Below are 23,869 nucleotides of genomic sequence, written 5' to 3' on the forward strand. Positions count from 1 at the left end.
TGGACGAAAAACCTACTCACACACACACACTGTCTTGTATGTTTCTTCTTGCTTGTAATTGCTTTTATCTTTGCCATACCGGACATTTTTTTTACACTGGACTCCAAACGATCGAAAACGGTACGAACTAGCAGAAGGCATCGGTTTCTGTTTGTGTTTCACGTCCCTCTCAGATTACAGTTCTGAAGACGCTGATAAATGTGCCCGATCCAACGATTCACCAATTTCCTTAATCACTATCATTAATCTCTCCGTTTGCAATATGTTTCGATTTGATTTTCGGTGTGTGTTTTAATTCCCCTCATGTGTTTGTGCTAATTGTAGTCCTTACTCTACGCACTTATCGGTAGACTAAACTAAACGAAATCACCGGGAAAATTACAATATCGCACATCTAAAGCACAGGATTTGGAGCAGCTGCCACACTAAAGCATTGCCCCAGAAGACGCTATCCGTTATCGTTTCAATGTAAACGAAAGCTTTGGATCTATGAGGCTCGTGCAACGTGCATCAGCTTTGATATTTGTTTCTTCGAGACCGAAATGAGCAACAATACACTCAAGTTGTTGGCAATATCAACAGTATGAACAACAAAACAAACAGCGCCAGAAGCATAACGACGGACGTAACTATTGCCGAAAGGAACATTGATCGTCTAGAGAGCCGCAGCCTGGGTAGTACACGGGACATCGCATACCAGTTTTGGAACTTTCATCAGATAATAAACCAGCTTTGGATCGTTCTATCTAACATTCGGCGCGTAAGAAAGCATAAGAAAAACAAATTAGGGCATAAGGGGAAGTCGCACCAATTTAGTCGCATTTGTCGGCAGCCACCAGCGGGAACCGAACGATACGCATTTGGTTGCCATAATCACAAATCACTGAACCTCCCGCTGGGAGCATGACCGTGGGACAGAGCTGCATATTGGAGCAGTCTAGCTTGACTTCGCGCGCCACTTCACCACTTCGAACGTCCCACACGACGAGAGCCCCTGTGGAAAAAGAAGTACACTTGTAGCCACTCATTCTACCTTAAGTTACCTCATTTGCTGTGCTGTACAGTCCCCTACCTGGCTTGCCGGTCACGAGAAGTGACGGGGTCAGCATGACCAACGCAGAATACGCGTGACTGACGGTGATTGTGCTTAGTAGGTGCACCTGAAACCTATCCCACACTCGTATCCGCTCGTCGAGTCCGAGCGATATCACATAGCTGGGAGACCCGGCGAGGGCGACGATTGAGTCGTCATGTGCCTGAATTTTGTACATACATGCACCTGAAAAACGGAGAACAAGCGAAGCCTCGGAGTTACTTTTGCTGCAGCTGACTCGGTAATGGGTTCCTGTCATCGCGTACCTGTCGTCAGCTCCCAAACGCACAGCAACCCGTCCTGTGAGCCCGAGCCCGCCATTCCGGATTGCCATTGGTCGATGAACATGCAGGTGATCGGTCCGCAGTGGCCGTGCAGCGTGTACAGTAGCTGATGGTTGTGGATTTGAAACACCTTCATGGTATGATCCTGACTGCCGGTCATGGCGATGTTTCCCGCCACTTCCAGGCACGTCAATGGCTGCTGATGACCCTGATGCTGGAACTCCAAGATGCACCGGAGTTCTTCCGAGTCCGAGGATGTGTGCTGACCGGGCCCAGTTGCTGCCTGGAATGAACTCAAGCTTCCGGCCGACCCTGTCCGCATGTGGGCTGATAAAGGACAGATAAAGAAAACAAGGACATTCTTCAACCATCCAGTGATCCTCGCGACACGACCTTCCACAAACTGTACGTACTTCGGCGATACGTGGACGTAAAACCCCAATCAATTTGGCGTCCCTGGGTGTACGTTTCGAGTCGGAAAAAGTCTATGCGACCACTCAAGCGAGCCGCTATAACTCGGTCACCGGATAGCTTGATCTCGGTGATGCCATTGTTGTGTGTGTTCTCTGTCTCGTAAATGCACTGCCAGGGAGATAAAGAACAATCCTTGAGTCTGCAGTTTTGAGATGCATCATGCAGCTTGCTGTTGACGGGCTTACCTTAAAACTACCGGTCGTTCCTTCCCAGAACTCTAGCCGCCCATCGGCACAACCGATCACGATGAGATTGTCCAAAAAGTCCAAACACCAGATCGGTGAGACGCGATGGTGTTTCGATGACGGCGGACTAGCCGACCCCGGTGGCTGTGGACATTCGCTCGAGAGCGGAGTCGATCGCGGAGAACCGCCGTGTTCGTGTTCCGTTCCTCCGACGGGTGAAACCGGCACCGTTCTCACCGCTTCTCGCAGCCCGCTTCGGGTGAAACGATGCCGCAAATCACTACCACTTCCGCCGGTGACAATGTCACTTCGCGGTGGCAGTGGACAGGGCGTAAAAAATCGTTCGTATTGTGCGCGAAAGTCAAACAGCTTCGGATCGGGTGGAGCCGTAGCGGACAAGGGAGCATCGTCCTGGAGACTGGAAAAGTTAAAATGCAGTTTCTTTTTCAACTTAAACGAGGAGAGAATTTGCTGGTTACAGCTGGCATCGCTTTTGGGAGGTGAACCGGACGTTGGCGTAGGGGGTAACGAATCGCCACCATTGGCGGCCGGGAATGCTTCCTGAATGCCCGTTATCGATCCCCGGCCACCGTCGGCTTTCAGCAACACACCGTTCTCGGATGTGGTCGGTGAGGACGAGCTTGCCCGCTGTTGCTGCATCTCGAAGTAATTCCACCGATCGATCTCCGCCATCAGCTCTCCGTTAGTGATGTCCCAAACTTTGACCTGACCCTGCAGACACGAGCTCGCAATCATGTTGCCATCCGTCACGAGACACTCGATGCGGTGCGCATGACCGTTCACCTGTATCGGAACACCTTCCAGCAGACACTGTTCCGCCTTTGTATCACCTTCTCCGTTGGCCACGCTCTCCGCGTACCAGCTCGCGCGCCATTCGGCGTAGTTTCGGGTGCACACGCACCGATACAGAACCACCAGCGTGTACGTCACTACGAACGTACTGACCGCGAGCAGCATACAGGCCAGTAGGATTTCCATCGGCGTTTTCGGATAGAACGGTGCGTTACTAATCGAACCACCGCCCGGCGGCTCATCGCCCGGATCAATGTCGTTCAAATCGAGCGGATCCAGCGCTGCGGCCAGCGCTTTCCACTGGAAGTGGCGGGGAGCTTCTTTTTCGTCGGCATTGCGCAGCGCGATCGCTGTGGGCGGGTTGACAGCATGGGACAGCTTTATCGCGGGCAAGACGGTCACGTACCGGCCACTGAGTGACACGTTGTACTGCTTCAGGATCGACGACCAGTGAAAGTTGGAAAGTAGATAAACCGTCTCGTAGTCCGGGTGTTTGAGCCGATTCAACTGCTCGGTGACGTTCAGCGTTCCCCGCTCACCACTCAGGGGGCGCTCGCTTGCCGACACTTTATGATGGTAGCTGTGCCGATCCGTTTCTAAGGTGTGGGGCGTAAACTCTTCAGGGAGCTCCCGTCCTAGGTCGAGCTCAAAACGGTTCGATAACGAAACACCACCCATGCCCTCCAGTGGTGCCGATGGCGTCGGATCGTGTCCCGCGGATAGGTTTCGATCGATCACAAACAGCTCCTCGATCAGTCCCGTGTTGTAGATGATGTTCGAAATCCACAGCACCATCCAGATCATGAACCCACGCTGGAAGAACCGAGTCCTGGCCCAGAAATTGACAATTCGCAACCGTTTGGGAATCTTTGGCTCTTTTCCACTGTTTGTTGTTCCGCTCAAGCCTGCCGTTTTCTGATGTCCCACCCCGACCGCCGTTTGTTCCAGTCCCGCGAGCTTCGGGTGAGATCGTGACCGGTTCATCGAGCCGCCGGCACTTCCATTGCGCACCTTATCCAGTGTCAAACCGGCAGCACCGATCGGTGAGGCACCCGCGGCACCACCACCACCACGTCGCAGTTCATTGTTGAAGTACAGCATCTTCGGCAGTCGGCGCACCTCCGTGCTGTACTCGACGCGCTCAATATTGATTGCCAGCACGGTGGCGAAGAACAGCATCTGCAGCACAAAGTCCGACACGAGGCCCACGATCGCGAAGATGCAGAACTCCTGAATGACCGGCACAAACGTTGCCAGGCCGCCCGTCAGGATGGTAATCTCCGTCAGGAGGTTCTTCGTGATCGACCACCCCTCCCGGCTGAGGCCCTGCGCAACCCGAATTTTTACGTCGAGATTGCAGTCCGTCGTCAGCACGCTCTTGGTAATGACGAGTACGTTTTCCAGCCCGACCAGTATCACCAGATACGGATAGACACCCTTCGACTGGAAGCTGATGGTGAGGCCGAAGAAAAAGCACAATCCGAGCGACATCAGGAGGCTCCCGAGGACGGTCAGCACCGCGCAGGAAGCGAGCATGAGCCGGGAACGGATGGCTTCGATTTTGCGCACCGAGAAGTAGACGTAGCTGAACAGCACACAGAACGCCATGCACTGGGGCAACACTTCTTTCCAGTTGAACTCTCCCGGGTAGAACATGTACATGATGGATTGCGGTGTAGCTGGTGACGGTGGCTTTACTTTCTCTGCCGGCTCGCCGTTCTCTAGGTCGGTCGCTGCCTCGACTTCCGCCTGGTGCAGTGGATAGGTGCGGATTAGTTTCTGCCTCAACGATTCGATGAAGGAAGGATTGTTCTCTCGCAGGATAAGCGTGACCGCGTACTGGATGGTGCGAGGCCGGACACGCATCGGATAGCGCTTCACACCCGTATCGCGCAACGGTATACCGAACAACATTTCCGCCGTGGATACTTTGGACTTTTGTAAATTCTACGAGGAAACAAAGGTCATAGCATTAGAAAATGACAAACAAAATTACAATATAATTACACAAATCACGCACATGATTGACGAAAATTGTGTTTAACAGATTGTTGTCCTTGTTGAAGCTTTGGATGTTCTGCTGCCAAAGGTTGGCCGGTGAGAGCACCAGACAGTTGTACTCCGGGAACAGGGTTTGTGGCGATGATCGTTTCACGTTTTCCACGTGCAAACACAAATGGCTGAGCGTAATTTTGCTGCAAACAAACCAAAACCCAAAAAGGCCGATGGGAAACATTAGACATTTATGCTCTCATGCGATGGGGCGAGCTAAGAGCTAATCCTGCGTACCTTTTGTCCTCATGATTGCGAATGATCTCGACTAGTTTAAACACCTCGTAGAGGGGGCCCCGGAACGCATCGGTCAACAGCAGATCGTCCTCCCAAGGGACCACACTCGTTCGCATGATAATTTGCTGCACGTACAGCAACGGATCGATCCGGGCCCAGGCAAAGGGCGTTTCGATGCTGATGTTGTAGATGTTGAACATGTTGCCACCGGAAAGCGAACTGAACGGATTGTAGAACTCGGTCGAAAGGTTCGCGTTGCTGAGGTGTAGATTTTCGCTGATACTCTCCGTGTGCGGGAAAATCACTTTGGTCGGTATCGTCCCCGGTAAGGGAATGTTCAGCAGCGGGTAGCTGTTGATTACGGACACAGAGAGGGGACGATCAATATAAAACAGGTGAAAGTATACTCCTGAAAAGGCTACTACTCAAAACTGTATTAACTATGAAGCATTACCGATAAATCGATAACAGATAACAGATATGATATAAGATATCATGACAATGACCATAGCAAATGACTGCATTCTGGCTGACAGCAGTTCTTGCAGCAGTAGCAGCAGTGGATCGTTCTTCGTTGACTGCTCTAAGGGTCTGACGGCATCACGCTCACAGTTGACGAAATTAACAATTTTGTGCTAAACAAAATCTCTGATCTCAGCGCGGAGAGTAAATGCTAAGGCGAGAGTTCTAATACCTTTTTGGATAATCTAAAAAGGAGCAACATCATGCAGACGTCGGGCAAAATGTCGTCATAGCGTGCGAAGGCGCAGACATCTACCGTCACGAGAAATGCAAATCACTACGCCATGAAGTAACGCATTACGCAAACGAAACGGAGGAAGGAAGACAAAAAAAACGGTGACTTCACGCAATGCAATTAGTCAGTGATTCATGGAGGGTCCCCGAGCGAAGGATATCTTGAAGATAGCCAGGGCACAAAAACGTCAACCAACGGACGCTAAACCGGAGATAAACATTATCATCCGCTGCTGATATGGAGAACCGGCTTTTGCTGGAGCGTGAGCGGCACCGATCCGGTGGTCATGGTCAGGGATGGACGGTCCAAATTGCGATGAGTCCCGCGTTCGCTGATAAGCTTGTGTCCATTTTCCAGCAACTCACCTCACGACCAACCAACACACCTCACCAACAGACTCACCAAGCGACCCTCTCGTTAGCCGTTTTCTAGCATTTGGAATTTCTTCCTTTGTTGGCCATATTTACATTGCCGAACCTCACGAAATTGAAGGAAGGCCCACGAAATGTAAACGCTTTTTCTTCAATGTGTTCGGCCGCCATTCGTTCGATTTCATTATCACACGCGATTTTTGCGTGAGATTGGGAGATTTCGAGCATTTTCGAAGGTCAACCGTCACAGCTGAACAGAAACTACGAAGTGCCAGCGGACGGCGGACGGGAGCGTGTGCCATGCCGGTTTTCGACGTGGAATCTTATCTGTTGTTTCACCTCTTCTTCAACACCTTCACTTGCTGATGTTCCTACAGCGGGCTACAGTGCCGAACGGTTTGGTTTGGGGTTTTGGTAAAAAAAAGTGATCGCTCCGCATTAGCCACGTTGCACGCTCCACGTGCTACCCCGCCGTGTCCTGTGGGTGATAATGGAGTTTCGAGTCTATACTAGAGTTCACATAAAAAAACATAATTTTCAAACAAAACGTAAACGACCATGCTAATTCCTTATCAGTGCGGGCAGGGTAGGCTACCAGGCTAAACCGGTTTGCCGATGAAGCAGCAAGTGGAACAGAAAACCTTGCCGCACACGGTACTGTGCTGTTCGTTGTGTTCCACTCTTCGAAAGGTTCCATCAACACGGGAAATCAATTTAAGAATTCTTTACATTTTTAACTTCCTTCTGGAATGGTTGGGCACGAGAGACACTTTTTTGTAAACCGGACATCAGTCAAATGTAGATTCTCCTTGGATGTACTGTACTCCCGGACTTCACGCTACATCGTGAGATTGATAAGCACACATGGCGAATCCGCACACTAATAGCTTTCACTACGTTTCGCATTTTCTGCAACCTTAGAAGAACGAAACGGTTGATGTTTGGCTGTGCGCACCCCATGCCGCACCTGGTCGTCAGTGATGCAAATGCACACCAAAGTGCAGCTCACGTCGCCCCGTGACGCGCATTGAAGACAAGACTTTGGGCGGACTGGAGTGCTGCATTTGTAGCGTAAATTTGCATCTTCGAAATGTCAGTCGCGTACGGTCGCGGATTGACGTGTGCAACGTGCGCGCGAATCAAAGTAAACTGTTTTTAGTGTATGCCACCAGCACATGGCGGAAATGTGTTGGAAGGAAAGCAAAACAGGAGCAACACCCCGCCCCGAGTGGTTAGTGGTTGTTGTGAAGTGCATTTCTGATAAGAGTGATTGCGCGGGGCCCACATAGGGCCGGTGACCGGAATTGCAACCGAAGTGAAGTGGATTTTCGGCGATCGACGGATCGCCGGACGGTCGAACTTTGGTTAGATTTCTGCAAACGGTTGCTGTGGTTACGCGGCGTCCCTACGTTGTTAAATATTAAGGTGCACAATCTTCAAGACTCGACTAATACAGTCGAATATGATTTTTAATAATATCGTTTCAATATTTATGTTTTAATTCGAGCATTCAAAACGAGGATTCAAACGAGGAGCATAAATCGATCACGATTTCTTGTCGACGCGTTAGTAAGGTTACCTATTCCAAGCCTAAAAGTTTGAAAAACCTAGTAAAAACATGTAATCATTTTGCTTGGCTCAGGATCTTATAATATCAGTATCTTTGACGATCATTGTCTAAATAATTTCCAATTTTTTATTGTCAAGTTGATTGACCAAAAAGAGAAGTAATCAGCCTTTAACAAGCCGCCGTGGAGATACACGGAAGCAACAACATATTGTTGTTATACTATTTTTCCCCCTTAATGTTACGTTAGCAGTTTTAATGGCGAATTAATGGCAGCTTCCCTAATGGCCCTTCCAATCGAGTGGCGAAACAGGGCTACATAAAAACCTACCAACAGAAGAGAATGATTGCAAGCGCAATGCTGGTGGCGGTTGTTGGGTAGCTGGACAGGAACAGGCCGTGTTTGTAGTACATCTGTGACACGCGCGACGGCAGGGTGGTCGGGGTGGTGCTCTTTCGGTCCGTCCCCTTTCTGCCTGACCCTGCGCTGCTGCCGGTACCGGTCGACGCCGTCGGCTTCCGAGAAATGGATCTCGGTCCGGTGGTGGGCATAGTCGGCTGTCGATGCTGTGAAGAGTTTTGATCCTGTTTCTTTACGGGCGTTGTTTGGTGGGCTTGATGTTGCTGTGATGTCATTGTTTGTGACGCGGAAACCGTATTCGTCCCACCGTTTTCGGTTGCCGGGGACGACGAAGGATACAACGATTCAAAACTCGAGTATGCCGTCATCGCCGGGAGGGGCAAAAATCGCCTCCCAGGACGCACCGTTCATACACACACACGCACACTGTTTGGCTTCTCGTCAACACTGGATTTGTTTTGATAAACTTTAGTTAAGCTTGACGCTGCTTTCCTCTACTTAATTCAACTTTTCTGCTATTCACTTAGAAGATCATCCAGCCAGGTAGGCACGTTTGCATCTCGGGCATTTTCCGCCAACGTTCCCCGTTGGCCACTTCATGTACACTTTTCGAACCAATAACTCACACACCTTTTTGCACGATGCTATTCCGTAGGCCGGCATTATCCTGACCGCCAGAGCGCACGCAAACTAGAGCATTCACTACGCACAACCGGGACACATGCAAGAACATTCGTTTCCGCTTCCGTATTGCCTCACCGGGGAGGGATAAAGTTTCGAACTACACAGTGATTGAATTCGACCAAGCAATCCGACCAAAATCTGAAAATAGAAAAATAGGATGCGTTACCCGCCGCTTCTACAGGTCACCGGCATGCCGCGTTGCTATGCAACGTTACGGAAACACTTTAATTAGAACACCGCCAAAGAACCGTTTCCGAGCCGTTGATTGCGGTACAATAGCGACGGGCAAGTGAGCAATTGGTCGTTTCTTCAATTGAACATTTCAACACATTCTTCCCTTGTGAGGCACCGCACTTTTGGTGCCGGTCGGAGCCGGCAACGCAAACCTTGCACCTCACCAAGGGTTTATTTTGTTTACCACCGCAGGGAAAAGCTGAAAAACAGAGCAACTAACAATTAGGCGGCGTGGCCCGTGCTGGTGGTGAGCAGCGTTGCGGTGTTGTTGTTTTCTTCTTTCGACACTCCCTTGCTCTCTGTCTTCCGGCTGCGTTATCAACAACCGCATGCTCGCGGCAATTGCGTATGATGCGTACGCGAGGTGTTCACCTTATGCATATGCATTTGGAGCGCGCGGTGCTGTTGCTTTTTCCCTTTCCGCAACGCTAGCTAATTACCCGTCGGAGATGCAACTGTGTTTGCTTCGGAGGCACAGAGAAACACAATCTTAGCACACTTTTCACCTCCGCCAGCCACCGCAGCCACCTGAGCCTGAAAGGATGAGTGAGCGCGCAGAGAGACGCGTGTGCATGTGGAGGCTACAAAATTACATAATTTTGTTCCTCACGTCGAGCATGGCCCTGCCTCTGCCGAGAGGTGTTGAGCTCGAGCTCCCCAGCAATCCTTCCTTCGCCCAGTCATTTTCTTTCCGCGAATAAGGTGACTATGATCGGGTATCGCGCACTTTTGTCGCGTGCCGATGATTCGCGTTTCGCCACTAGCCACTATCAGCGCCACTACGATTAGTCGATGATGCACACTTCGCAAACGGCTAGCGAACTTTGTCCATTATTCTCCACTCACATTTACGCCCGGTCATCTGCCGACAACACGACTGATTAAGAACGTTGAACGGTGTTGATAATGTAATGAATCTGAAAATATTTCACTTTCGTCATTAAGAACCACGCAAACATTCGACGCAATGCGCGGACGCCGCGGGACGGATTGCGGTCCTACTACGGTACGGCCACAGTGCACGCAAACTTTCGCTAGATGTGTTTAAAATACTGACCGCCTGTTTGTTTTGCCGAATCCGCCGAATCCGGAACGAACGCGGTTCGCGGCGAAAGAAGAATATACGTTTCGGTTTACGTATTGCGGTCGCCCGTTTTCTGCAATGCTGGCCAGCGCACTGAGACGATGTTGCTTTGGCGGAACTTTGACAGCTGTGCCAAAGTCGATAGTCGATTGAGCTGTATAAAGTCAAAACAATCCCATTTTTCGTGCAGCTAATGGGTTTTAATGAATTGCTTCATTCGGCATCAACATCTAGCGATGGTCAGCAGTTATGATGCTGATTTAATGCTGCTGCAGATGCTGGTTTAATCGACAAGCATTTCTTGAACATCCTTTCCCTAACGTGTACTGCGTAGATTTTGTATAACAAATGCAACCGGTCTTAGTCGGAGTCCGACACAAGAAAACGTCCTAGAAACGTAAACTTGTACGCAAGATTGAGAGTTATAAATGCAGCTACAGCCTAAATCCTTCGAGAAAAGCAAGCAAAATTGAGGCAAAGATAAGACATCAAAAAAGTCTTCCTAGGGCTACAATATATTTGTGTAATTGTTAATACTAATCCTGGATTAATTGTTTTTCTGGTACATTAATTGATGTTTCCCCCACTAGATGTCGCTGTCGGCGCTCGCACAGGACGGCTGTCAGAATTGCGTTGAAAAAGAAAACAGAACAGAAGAAAACGGCAGAGTGTAAATATGGCAGACAAGAGGGATAAAATCGCTGCTGCGAGAAAAAAGGTAAACACTGGCCGAAATACGGACATCCCCTGGAATGGTGGGTTATTTTATAATCCTCCAACGTGTGGGCAACTTCTGTTGCAAACAGTTTCTCTGTCCGACCGGTCCATTGTGTAGTTCTTCGCAACCGATCGCTCCGGCAAAAGCAAAACAAACGTGACACGTCACCTTCGTTTCTGCCTTTACATTGCAGCTGAAGCAGTATCAATCGCGCCAGAAGGATCGGGATGGGGAACCGTGCAACGAGCCGACACCGCCGGACATTGATCTTGCGGCCCAGACGGCACCTTCGACGTCCCTATCTTCTGCGTCGTCGACGACGGAGCTACCGGTGACCGCCGTACCGTTGCCAGTGGAACCGGTTCCCGACAGTCACTGGGATCGAGATTCAAATGGTCAAACGAGCGACGGAGCAGCCAGAATTTCGAACTATTTTACCACTAACAAAAGCACTGGTGCATTCCCCGTTTTCAACAGTCCACAGTCCGTGCTGGGAATGGACATTTTCGGGAGCATTGAACCGCAAATTGCACCGGTTCCGGGTCCGTCTCAGCGTCAACCTGATCCTCCTGCTCCGGCACCGGGCCCAGTGTTCGACGCCAGTGTGTACAGCATTAACAAAATTTCCGACGAAATCGGTAATTTGATAGCGAACGCGAACGCCGATCTGGGGCCCCAGAACACGATCCTGGAGCTGGAATCGGAGAAGGCGGATCTGGCGCGTCAGCTAAACGCTGAAAAGCTGGAAAACGAGGAGTTGCGCCTACGGTTGCGCAACAATCAATCGGTGGTCGACGAGCTGACGATCGAGCTCGATCGGCTACGGGTGGAGAGCAATACGCGTGTGACGGTAGAGCTGGGCCCTTTACAGGAACAGCTTCAAATGCAAATTCAAGCGGTCGGTGTGTTGGTGGGTGAGAAGGCGGAACTGACCGCTTCGCTGGCCAAGTGCCAATCGTTGGTAAAAGAGCGAACGGTTGCCTGCGAGGAGATAGAGTACCGGCTAGAGGTGACGGAAGCAACCGTACAGAAGCTGACCCGTGAGTTAGAGGAGGCCCGAACAAAGGGCCAACAGTACGAACGGTTGGAAGAGCGGATCGGTTCGCAGGTGGCCCAGTATCAGCAGGAAGCGGAACGTTTCCGCAAACTACACGACGATCTGCAGGAGGATTTGGCCGAACTGCGCCAGAACCTAACAGTACGCAGCGAAGAGTACCAAGCCGCACAACAGGCCCTCGAACAGGCTCGCTCCGACTTGTCGCTGGCTAGGATACGCATCGATCAGCTAAGCAGTGTCGATGACGACCGGCAAGACGACAGTAATGCAAAGATTGAATCACTGGCTCAGCAGAACCTCATCAAGGCCCAGCAGTTGAAGGACCTGCAGGAGGTGGTGAAGCAGATCGGAAGCGAACGCGACCAGAGCAACCAACAGTACCAGAACTACGTGTTGCACCTGAACAAAGAGATTGGTAATCTGGCGGAAAAAATTCAGGAACTGACCGACGAAAATAATCGACTTGCGAAAAGTGAAGAGGCCGCAGTTCGGTTCGCAAATGAGTTGGAGCGACAGATACAACAGCAGATGTTACAGCAGCAAACGTTGGCACAAGCTTCTCGTGATGAGGGCGAACAGCCGGTTTCGTTACCGCAAACAGAACGGCAACACTTGGAGGCGGTGTACGAGCAGAAGCTAGAAGTTCTCCGGAAGCGTTGTAACGACCTAGAACGGGAGCGGGATAAGCTTCAGGTGCGTTTGATACCGACCAGTCCGTGTAAGAGTTACACACTATTTTCAACATTTTCAATCTAAAGGGCGATGCTGGAGCGACGGATCTTGAACGGGACCGCTACGAGACTCTTCTAAAGCAGTCCGAGGAACAGATCGAGCTTCTACAGTTATCCGTTGAACGGTTACAGCTCGACAAACCGGACGTGGCGAAGCTCTTGGCGGAGATCGAGAGTGGTAAGGTTGGAGCATCGAGAGCCGTCACGCAGAACAACGAGCTGAAGGCCCAACTGGAGGAAATGCAGCGTGCTTTCGTGCAGATTGTAAGTGTCGCTAGGTCGGGCGAAAGATAGTCGGAAGGCGAAAAAACTTTTACCGTCTTGTAATTTCAGAGCAATGATAAGCTCAACCTAACCGATAAACTTCAAACGGAACTACATCTTGGCAAGGAGATGAAAGCAAACTACGGCCACCTCGAGGCGGAGTTGGCGGCCATAAGGGAGCAGTTGCACTACAAAGACGAAGAGATGATTCGCTTAGCGCACGAGAACACCGAGCTGAACAAGCAAATCTTTCAGCACAGCCAAGAGATCGATCGGCTGCGGTACTACGAGTCACGATCGAACGATGCGGTCACGCTACAGCGCGAGCTGGAATCGCAACGGCGCACGGTAGAGGAACTCGAGCGACAGCTTTCTGCCAGTTCCCCAACTGTGAATGGTGACGGTGGTGGTGGTGGTGGTGAAGATCGACCAAAGGACGTCCGAGATGTTGAGCGGAATGAAATCGAAACATTGCGGCAGGAGAAGCAAGAATTGTTGAAAGCCCTGAACCGATTCCAGCACCATCGATCTGTGTCGGGTAATGACGAAGATAAAATGGATCAGCAGTTAAGGGGCGATCGCCCATCATCGATCATGAGCAGCATATCGACACTAGAAGCGATGGAGAAGCTACAAGAACGCTTCAAGCGCACGATGGTCGAGGTGGCTGAACTAACGGAGGAGCGACAAGTGTTGGAGCATCTCGTGCTCCAGCTTCAGGATGAGACGGACACGATCGGCGAGTACATCACACTTTACCAGCAGCAGCGGCGCTTGCTGAAGCAGAAGGATATGGAACGCAATCTGCAGCTGCAACAGTTGGCCGACGATCGAGAGATGATGAAGCTTAAGCTTAAGGAGCTAAACTATCTTGTGCACCGATTGGTGCACGAACAGCAGGGTGGTGGTAGTGGTAGTGCGGTGGTTCCTACACCTCGTCTATCTCCTGCTGACCACATTGTGGATCTACCAGAGCCGAGCGCACCCACAGCCGCTGGTGCTAGTCCTACTTCTGTCTGTGACCATCATGATGATCATTATCATCATTCGTCCGATACGGAAATAAGCTCGAACGACAATGATGGTACGGTACCGAACGTGCATATTAAGGCGACCGAAACGGCTGGACGTATTCTGTCCCTGCTGACCGACATGAAGGAAGCCAATATACTGTTTGGCAGTGGTGTTCAACATTGTTCGTGCTGTTCCGGGCGACTCGAAACGGTCTAAAATACCCACCGCCCCTTTACGCTGTGGTTTAGGTTTTGTTACTTTTAAAAATAAGTGGTTTATTATTTTAAATCGATCGTTTCTTCACTTCTACGTACCACTTTTCTTCCGCTCTTCATTCCCTTCTCCCGGAACCGGCATAAAATGGTATTTGTACGATTGATAAATGTTAATGACACACGCTTAGCGCCGACTTCGGGGTGAATAAAACTGAGAATGATCTATAATATCACGAATTGACCGTCGTTGAATTTTAACTAAATGTTGCTGAGGTCGTTTGCCAAAACTTCCTGACGATCGTCGAGAAATGATTTTTTTTAAATTAATTGATTTTACTGGCAACACGGCCCCTCGCTGGTTGACGTTTAACCGCCGGCGTCATGGTCGACGGCTTCCCGGGTAACGGCACCATTAACAACAAAACAATAACATCTTGTTGAAAATGGTTTCTGTTTTCATTGGACAACCTAAAGAATCTCTCATTGATTCTAAGATTTGAAGATGTTCCGGTTTGCGACAGACGGCCTTTTGCTGGTTTTACTGCTCTCCGTTGCCGGATCGATCACCGTGGATGAGAATGGATACATTATTTATTGTCCGTGCATGGGTATGTATTATAGGGGATAATAAATTGGGCTTCGGGTTCGTCAGAGACTGTTGAGTGAGGCAAACGAATCAATTGTTTAGTTCCTTGTCGAACGAACGGTGATTTTAAAGGACAGATGCTGTTTAGGTTGTGAAATGAATCCTGTCATATGTTATGTATATATGTTGACCTTAGCGAGCTTATTATACGGTTAAGTACTTGCTCTTGTTACGTCATCCCATATGGTCTAGTGGCTAGGATATCTGGCTTTCACCCAGAAGGCCCGGGTTCGATTCCCGGTATGGGAATGTTTTTTTCCTGCGGCGGTCGCATGATAAATGCTTTTACAATGATCTTTCTTCTTTTGCAGGTCGTTTCGGTAACCAGGCTGACCACTTTCTCGGTTCACTCGGCTTTGCCAAGGGTTTGAACCGCACACTCGTCCTTCCGCCCTGGGTCGAGTACCGTAAAACTGAGCCACGATCGGTGCAAGTTCCGTTCGATACCTACTTCCAAGTGGGACCATTACAGGCGTACCACCGCGTGATAACAATGGAGGATTTTATGGCTCACCTCGCGCCTTCTTTGTGGCCCCCGGCGGAGCGCATCGCGTTCTGCTACACCGAACGTATGGGTCTCGATGGAAGTAAGGGGCACGGATGCAATGCGAAAAGTGGTAACCCGTTTGGCTCGTTCTGGGACACGTTCGAGGTCGATTTCGCCGGATCGGAGTTCTACGGTCCGAAGCTCAACTACGACGTCCATCATGGTGATAGGATGGCGGAACGGTGGAACGAGCGCTATCCCGGCGAAAAGTGGCCCGTTTTGGCGTTCACGGGAGCTCCGGCCACCTTTCCGGTGCAGCAGGAAAACGTGGCACTTCACCGCTACCTCCGTTGGTCGGAGCGCTTCGAAAGCGAGGCGAAACACTTTATCCGCGACTCCCTTCCGAAGGGTGCGTTCATCGGCATCCATCTGCGGAATGGCATCGATTGGGTGAGGGCTTGTGAGCACGTGCGGGAAAGCTCCAACTTGTTTTCATCGCCACAGTGTTTGGGTTACCGGAACGAGCACGGTCAGCTGACGGGCGAAATGTGCATGCCATCGAAGGACACTATCGTGCGACAGCTAAAGCGACGCATCAAGCAGCAGCGTGAGTCAGCACCGGACAATCCGATCCGGTCCGTATTTGTGGCCTCCGACAGCAATCACATGCTGGTGGAACTGAACGAAGCGTTGCGGCGCGCCGATGTCATGGTTGTCCGGCAGCCGGACTCCAATCCTCACCTGGATCTGGCCATTTTGGGTCGAGCGAATTACTTCATTGGTAACTGCGTCTCGTCCTACTCAGCGTTTGTGAAGCGTGAGCGTGATTCCAACGGATTTCCGTCGTCGTTCTGGTCCTTCCCAAACGAAAAACTCACCTCCAAAAGCAACAAACAATCAGCGACCGCCGTCGAACATGAGGAATTGTGAGCCACGAAGAACTACTGGACGTTTGGAATTGGTGGTTAATCTTAAGGTCTAACAAAGGTCAACGGGGTTCAGTCATCGTTCTGGGATTTCCCAAACGATAGACATCCGAAAGCAACAAACAATCAGCGACCGACGCCGAACACGAGGAATTGCGCGGAATTGCGCCATCAAAAGCTTCTGGACTTTTGGAATTGATGGTCTTAAGGTCTATCTAAGGTTTACCCTCGAATCAAGTAATATGATAAATAAATAATATGTTTTAATATAATTGTTTGTGCGTGTTGGACTGCGATCGGAGAGAAATTATGGAGCAATACGAGAGTTACTCATCCTGTCGGAAAGTTGATCTTGGAATAATACGAATATTTTTAAATTATTATATTTTAAAAATATTTTTTTTTTCTAATATTTCTTGGCAAGATTCAGTTTCAAATTAGGATTTCAGTAAAAACGACAAACCCAGAAGCTGTGTAGGTTATTAATTATACCTTTTCACTACTTACGAATACGATTCCAAGTCACATTTCAATCATTATGATTTTCGCAGCATAGTTATCATCAACTAAATGATATAACCGGAGGCGATATGACCAGTCGTCAGAGTGAGGTAGGCTTTCTCGGTGATCAGTGCCAGTTCTCTGCCCATTATCACTAGCAAACTATTTTTTAAAGTTTAGGCTAACTGCGGCAAGAGGCAATCTTTCCGTGGGCCACAACTCACCGACAAAGCTGTGGTAGGCTCTAGTGTCGTGGCACAATTCGGCCAATCCTTATGATTTAAGTTCCTCTTCAGTATCGGTTACGGCCAGTGTCAGTGGTGAAATTTTCATAAAATTACCGTAACATAAAAGGCTGCCTCATGCGGCGTTGGCCATTTGCTCTCGGGATAAAGTCCTGCATGATGGTTTCTGGTGATAAGGTTTGCTTTAGGGATCTTCACCGTCGTAGTCTTGTGTATAGTATGGTCTGCAAAAGGCCTGCCTGTGGTCTGTCCTAGTGGGGCGACTCAGTCTCACTGAGACATGCGACATCCTTCGTGCTCTCCTGCGACACATATTTATGAGAATCGTAATCCGCTTAGTTCCGTTAGAGCTGGGCGTTTAAATTGGAATTAGTTGTTTGCGGAGATAGGATGTTTTAACCTTTTTCGTGTTACTTTGTCACCGAAAATTCTGATATACTTTTGCGGCACTGCCGAATAACATAAACGGCGGGACGGTCGATGACTGGAGTTCAAGAAAAAAAATCAAATTGTTTGCTGTGTTCACAATATATGAAAGATTTTTATAAACGAAGTGTTTATTAGTTAGTCTCTACTATCTATGTTAAAGGCTCACTTTTGCTGTTCAATGCCTTGAACATTTATTTACATAGTTAGTTCCATTGTTTATTGTCTTTAATATCAAACTATCTACGCTTCTCTATTTGGTCGAAACATGGAGTTTTTGTGGCACAATTTTGCATTCATTTCGGCACTAAATTTAAACGCAAGCTGAACAGCGCATGCACTTCGCAGCGCAACGCTCCATTCGACGGAGCGAAGGCCTGAGGGCGACGCAAGTTTCTTTGAAACTTTATTTTCAATTGAACCAAATTAATTAATTGCACCAACGAAATCGGAACACGGTGAAGAATCGCGAAAGTTGAAAAGTGTAAAAGTATCGCGCGTACAAAGTCAAAGTCTTGCGGGAACACTCCTTCAGTTGGGGCCACCAGGGGTTTTCCGAAATTAACTAGAGTTTTCCGAAGTGTTTGGGTTGCGAAAAGTTTTCCAATGAACGATGCGCCAACCAACAATTCAATCTGGATAAATGAAATCGGCCCGTATTTCAGCACATGTGGTCATTCTTTACTACAAAATTAATTGCAACGACAATTGATTGCGTCGTGGCATGAGGGGAGAACGAAATGAACGAAAATTTTAATAAAACCATTGATTTTTAAAGATAGCAAAAAGAAACACACACACATTCCACACAAATGGATAGTAGAACATGTTAATATACAGAGGACAGGTGGAAGACATAGTAAAGGCTCTATTCTAAGAACGAACGTCATAACGATTCCGGCGTGTATCGTGTTTGGCTTTGCACAACAAAAAAACGCTTCATATTGGGTACTCCATAAACCAATTTCGGAACCTGACAAAATCTGGTCCGGTGGCCAGATGGAAAATAAAATTCATTTCAACCCTTGCTCATTGCCGGCTGTTGCAGCCGGCGTGTACATCGTGGTTGACGATCGCCCCCGAAAAGGTATGCTTGGTTTCCGGCCGGCGACCGGCAGGCAAACGACGGGAATCTCCGGCAACAGCTGGTAGTGTTTTCCGATTATTCCAACGTAAGGCGAGAGAACGGGGCTCTTTGGGTCCCTATGTGCTCAACCGATGTGGGTCCTCGTCACTTGCTTGCCGCTGATAGTGCCAGTGTTTTATGTTTTATCACACGACAGGTATGTTCGGTACAACCTCTTTCGTGGGCTTCGTCGAGGCGCCGTCGGTTATTGGTTGGCCCAATGTTCGGAAATAAGCAATAAGAAAATCAAACGCGTCAGAATGTTTGCCGTACTAAAACGGGGGTTTCCGGCTGGTTTAATATTTGCTGCCCGATATGAATATTCCTGTGTCGGGTGCCGACGAGGCACGAAAGCCGTTGTGCTACGTGTGCACGTTCTGTTACCACGTGTGCTGCGAAAGCTCATGTTTTCGTCCTTGCCAGTATCAATTGTTGAAGGTTGGCTCACTCCAGAGCATGCTTACACTAAGGAACATTTGGTGCCTTTAAACTTATTGCAAAGAGCTTTACACTGCAACCAAACCCTTTTTAGTGTCCTACTTATACCTAAATAGTTTATTATATTGTATATTGTACATACTGTTTAGTGCAACTGAAGAAGCAAAGTGCGGACAAGAACACCGTCTTTCGTTTATAACCATACTCTCGGCAAGCGTAACCGGTCAAAATTTATGGAGCCTTTGGCCGAACTTTCCATTAAATCTCCTGCCATTGTGCGCGCCTGTTAAACCCCGTTGAAGTATCTGGAAAATTTATGTACCTTTCTTTCCCTGGTCAAGGGAAACATCGTGAGAGGCTTTTTCGTGCCGGATTGAGTGCGTCATTGCACGGGCAGTGTTGTAGAAGGCGGTTGACTGGAGCCGCTTGAATATGAGGTTCGGCTTGCGTTCGGCTTGGCTTGCTTAAAGTTTTGCGCTGTACAATACAACGCATTTCCCAATCATGCTGTATTTTATTCACATTTTATGAAAGCATTATTTATCAGGTTTTAAAAGTGAATCTTTGATCGAAGTGGACACTTGAAAATTTTACTGATTGACTCCATGGAGTTTCAACGCTACATTAATACAACGTGAGTGTAACGAATCCTACGACGGACACAGACTAAAGAGATCGCCTCTGGTTTTAGGGCCATTTGTGTCCCGTATAGTTACGATGGAGTTGTAAACATGTTTTGCCACTTTGTTTGAATTCTTTATTATTAGTTTTAATGCTCGATGAATAGATGAGCATCGTTGCCTGTTACCGCGGGTTGGGAGTTTTGGTTGGATTTGGCGTTTTTATTAATAAGTTTGACCTTGTTAGGATTGATAAGTTCCCAGGCATCGTTCTCAGTTGAGTGTGACCTAGTGTATAGTTTGTGTGGATAGCCGATTTTGCCTTTGAGTGCGGTGATTTTATGTGCCGACTCAAAGCGACTACTGATAGCTTGACATGAAAATCGAATTAAAAATCAAACGTTACAAATGCAGTTTCAATGAAATCACTCGGCAACATACTTTTTCTCTCGCAGCCTTCTCAAATCGCCTAGTCTTTCATCGCTTTCCAAACGTTTTCCGGTTTATTTACAACACAACAATTTGCGCGATTTGTCACGGCTTATCGTCACACAATTCTGCCGTGGCACGGTGCGTCCGTTGGCATGCATATTCAAATGAGTGAGTTTTGGGGTTGTGTTTGCTCCCCTACTTGGAGCATCACACCCGGTTCGGCTTGTTCCGGATGCCCGGATCGGAACCGCTTGGTTGTTGGTCGACGCTGTCCTCGGCACGTTATCCTGACGCAAATTGCTCCTGTAAATCGCGCCCGCTCCCTGGCACAAAAAGACGGATCACGAATTCATGACACGCTATCGCAGCTCGCAGTGATCGCGTGCATAATTCATTGGGCCGGCTGGCGCGTGGCGCGCGGATCGGGGGTCCGGTGCAGAGTGCAGTAACAGTTACACCGGGAAAAGAATTTAGAAACAAATTCGGCACCGATAAAGTTCGGTTGTTTTGTCACCGGTCCCGCAAAGCGTGTACCTTGTTGCCAGCCAGTCCAGCCCGGCCAGCCCGGACGAGCCTGCCCAGCAGCAGCAGCAGCCGGTGCATCGAAATGCATAAATGATGGCATTGTGGCAGTCGAGCCGGTTGCACTGCATTTTAGATGCAACACGGTGCCATCTAAAATTAATCCATCCCGGGTCCAGGCTGCTCCTGGGTTTGCATCTCGTTTGACAACGAAACAGCACCAGCCAGCGGCACGTTTTGTCCGAATTGATGTGTAAATAAACAACGAATTGTACTCCCCGCTGCAGCCGGCCGGTGCAGCCAATGCACCGCAAAACTGCAGTGTTGCAGTAACGATGCAAATCAACACTCACCTTCTCACGAAAGCGGAACGACGGAATGCGCGCCATCAAGGGCCGGAATCTAATTGAATGCTTGCACACACGGCAACCGATCCGGTTACCGTTCTGAAGATGCGTACTTGGAGCGGACCGCGAATCGAATCGGAAAGGGTATTTTTCGAATTGAACAGAGTAACCGTTCGGGGTTTTTGGGGGAACAGATCACGCGATGAGTCATAAACCAGTTTTGCTCTGTTGCAGCCCGGTTTCAGAGTGTTCAGATTGTTCCGTAACCATCTCGGCGCGAACTGTTACGGATCTATTGCGAATTTAAAAAACGATCCGGCACGATTTTTTATCAAATGATAGAATCAGTACCTTCAACAAACCCGACATCGTTGGCCCGCGTCTGTCATAATCGACCTGATTGGTTGTCAGTTAAGCGGCGAGAATATCGATCTACCCGCTTAACTGTCGGAACGACTGCGCTACCGGTCACGGGAGAGCGACCTCGCTTCGAACGCAGCTACCAATACCACCAGGCCGACCGGGTGAAGGTCCTCGCCCGATCGGCCTGCGCGCGAGTAAGCGTGATCGGACAAGGGACTTGGATTCCAGAAGCGACCGCGAGAGATCACGGAATTTTTTAACCTGTTACCGTTCCGTTACCGTTGCCGCTTCCATTAACGTTGCCGTTGTAAAAAGTAACCCAAATAAACGCGTTAAAAAACGTGGTTAATGTCATATCGCGAGTTCATTTCGTGCCCCACGTTGGGCGCCAGCCGAAAGAATCCAATATTGGTTGAATATATTTCGATTGGAGGGATGCTCTTGATTGGCTTAACCCACTTTTATGTTGTAAGCCGGTAAGCTTTACCGATAATTTGCGAACAATTTGAAGCTTTTTCGATCACTTTACAAGTGGAACACGCTTTTGTGGCTCTCTGTACCAGATCTTTCCTGTGGGTTTCTGCGTCTCAAGTCTCTTGAAATGGCTTTTGTGTAGCCAACCACGTAGTATTCACTGTAGATGATTCAACTCGAAAATTTAGGTAAGAATTACGAAAAAAGAAATCGAAAAAAAACTTATAAACTACGATTTGTGGTGTCAAAGGAATCGATTATTTTGCCAAAAGGTGCGGTTTGGTTATAATCGTTCGTTCATGGAAAGGTCCAGATAAGTGTCCTTACTGCTGCCGGTTCTGATTCGCTGGCTTTGCGTCTTTGCGCTCCAGAACATTCTTACGCAAGCAATTCGTACACGGGCCTTATTTCGAAACTCGATCGACGTCGAAAACGGTCCGCGGCATAGACTAGCACCGGTACGTAGCATATGTTCGATGCTTCCTTGCGGACATGCTGGTTTCGTGTGTCCGCGACCGGCACAAATGACTATGGAAAGTTTGGTGACTGAATAAGGCTAAAATGAGTAACGTGACGAGTGTTGCCACAGAAAAACCTTGCTGGGGTCCTCTGGACCCTCCAATTCATGGGCAGTTCGAAGTTAGGGAGTGTTTGCTATTTCATTGAATTGTTCTACAAATTGGTGGAATAGACTGCGTCAGTATGATTTTGGGCCCAAACTGGACCCACTGTTCAACTAACGGCCAAATAGCCGATCCTAACGGGTCGTGCAGGAACCGCAGCAACCACGGTGGCACCATTCGGCGGTACCATGTTCCGGTTCCGAGCGCTTCCTTTCCGCCGAGCAAAAAGTGTGATTTGTTTGATTATAATTTTTCCGCCGTTTGTTCGATTCGGTGTTTGCTTTTAATTTTGACATGACGAGCGTGTCGTGTCGTTGTCAGCCGGCAACGGCTACCACTGCTAGTTGCATTTCTGTGCAATCGGCCGCCGGTGTTGGCTCGGCCACTGGCAGTTGGATTGTTTGGACTGGAGCCGCTGGCTGTATGTGTAACGCGATTGGGAAGCAATTTCAAATTCGAAATCCGACGCGATGTTGGCTAAACCGCCGTTAATACTACGAATCCTTTAGCGCTAAGTGCAGAACAAATGGCGCTCGAACGCAATCGATTAGTGTGCGTTTGCGTTTACAACTGCATTTGTATTGTTTCGGGCATTGGGGACAGGATTGATTCCGATTGATTACTATAGATTGCATGCGGAGTTGTATTTACAAGGCACGGTACCAATTGGTTTTGTTTGCTAGTAGCCAGCAGTTGGGCTAAAAGTTACCCAAAGTCAAAGTAAAGTCGCACAATGTATCTGTTGCACACACGCTGAGAGAAAAAGAAGCGTGTTTGTATAAACGCTGGGAACAGAAACCAATTGGAACCACCCGAATGGCGTCCTCTGGGTGCTGCGCGTAAAGCAGAAGTTGATATAAGCATTGGGCTCAGCATAAAAATGGTCACGTTTGCCACCACAGAGTTAAGCCAGTAGGCTAACTACTAGGTCTATACGTTGAGAAGGACTGTTTTAACACACAAAAAATGTTTATAAAATTTTGCATTTCTATTTTATTCAAAGTATGTGCCATCGCTAGCTATACATTTCTCCTATCTCTCTGCTAAATCATGGATTCCCAGACGAAAGAATTCTTCGACTTTTTAAGTAAACTAATTAGTCATCCCATTTCGACTTCCTCGTAGAAAAACGAAGGGCTGCTCAGCCAATACGTGTCCCATCGATGAAAATGAATGATATTCGGAAAGAACCAAGTCTGGTGAATAACGCGGGGAGGGATAGCAGCTCCCATCCAAGTGATTTGATAGTATCCTGAAACAGTTTTGTTTTTTGGGGCCTGGTGCTTGATTCCACGGGCCACCAGGCGCCCCCATTGAACTAGAATTGCATTTTGGTCGTTTTTCGATCAATGCATGGTTCAAATTGATCATTTGTTGTCAGTAGCGATCGGAATTAACGTTTCATCAGGTTTTAGGAGCTTGTGAAACACCACACCTTTCTGTCCCATCAGAAAGTCCGTTTTTTGGAGTCCTTCGACGCTTTTTTTTGTTAAGTCAA

The 23,869-nt window shown here is 48.7% G+C and overlaps 3 protein-coding genes and 1 non-coding gene across 4 annotated transcripts; 3 read left to right on the forward strand and 1 right to left on the reverse strand.

Annotated features, from left to right (window-relative positions):
- Positions 1 to 546: 546 nt before the first annotated feature.
- Positions 547 to 8,562, reverse strand: LOC128277424 (sterol regulatory element-binding protein cleavage-activating protein). Its single transcript, XM_053015878.1, has 8 exons — positions 8,165 to 8,562; positions 5,139 to 5,489; positions 4,870 to 5,044; positions 2,037 to 4,796; positions 1,791 to 1,959; positions 1,360 to 1,704; positions 1,073 to 1,279; positions 547 to 994 (listed from the first exon to the last, which is right to left on the reverse strand). The coding sequence occupies exons 1-8, from the start codon at positions 8,560 to 8,562 to the stop codon at positions 813 to 815; spliced, it is 4,587 nt and encodes a 1,528-aa protein (XP_052871838.1). The 3' UTR covers positions 547 to 812.
- Positions 8,563 to 10,855: 2,293 nt separating this feature from the next.
- On the forward strand, positions 10,856 to 14,378 carry LOC128277820 (golgin subfamily A member 2). The gene is made up of 4 exons (XM_053016349.1): positions 10,856 to 10,914; positions 11,108 to 12,664; positions 12,730 to 12,966; positions 13,036 to 14,378. Exons 1-4 carry the CDS (start codon positions 10,873 to 10,875, stop codon positions 14,194 to 14,196), a joined length of 2,997 nt encoding a protein of 998 aa, XP_052872309.1. The 5' UTR covers positions 10,856 to 10,872; the 3' UTR covers positions 14,197 to 14,378.
- Positions 14,379 to 14,622: 244 nt separating this feature from the next.
- LOC128278235 (GDP-fucose protein O-fucosyltransferase 1) lies at positions 14,623 to 16,475 on the forward strand. The gene is made up of 2 exons (XM_053016915.1): positions 14,623 to 14,803; positions 15,153 to 16,475. Exons 1-2 carry the CDS (start codon positions 14,698 to 14,700, stop codon positions 16,256 to 16,258), a joined length of 1,212 nt encoding a protein of 403 aa, XP_052872875.1. The 5' UTR covers positions 14,623 to 14,697; the 3' UTR covers positions 16,259 to 16,475.
- On the forward strand, positions 15,019 to 15,090 carry Trnae-uuc (transfer RNA glutamic acid (anticodon UUC)). Its single transcript has one exon. It is a non-coding gene; the product is annotated as a tRNA-Glu (tRNA).
- Positions 16,476 to 23,869: the final 7,394 nt, after the last annotated feature.

This window comes from Anopheles cruzii, chromosome 2 (assembly GCF_943734635.1).
Source record: "Anopheles cruzii chromosome 2, idAnoCruzAS_RS32_06, whole genome shotgun sequence".
NCBI classification, from domain to species: Eukaryota; Metazoa; Arthropoda; class Insecta; order Diptera; family Culicidae; genus Anopheles; species Anopheles cruzii.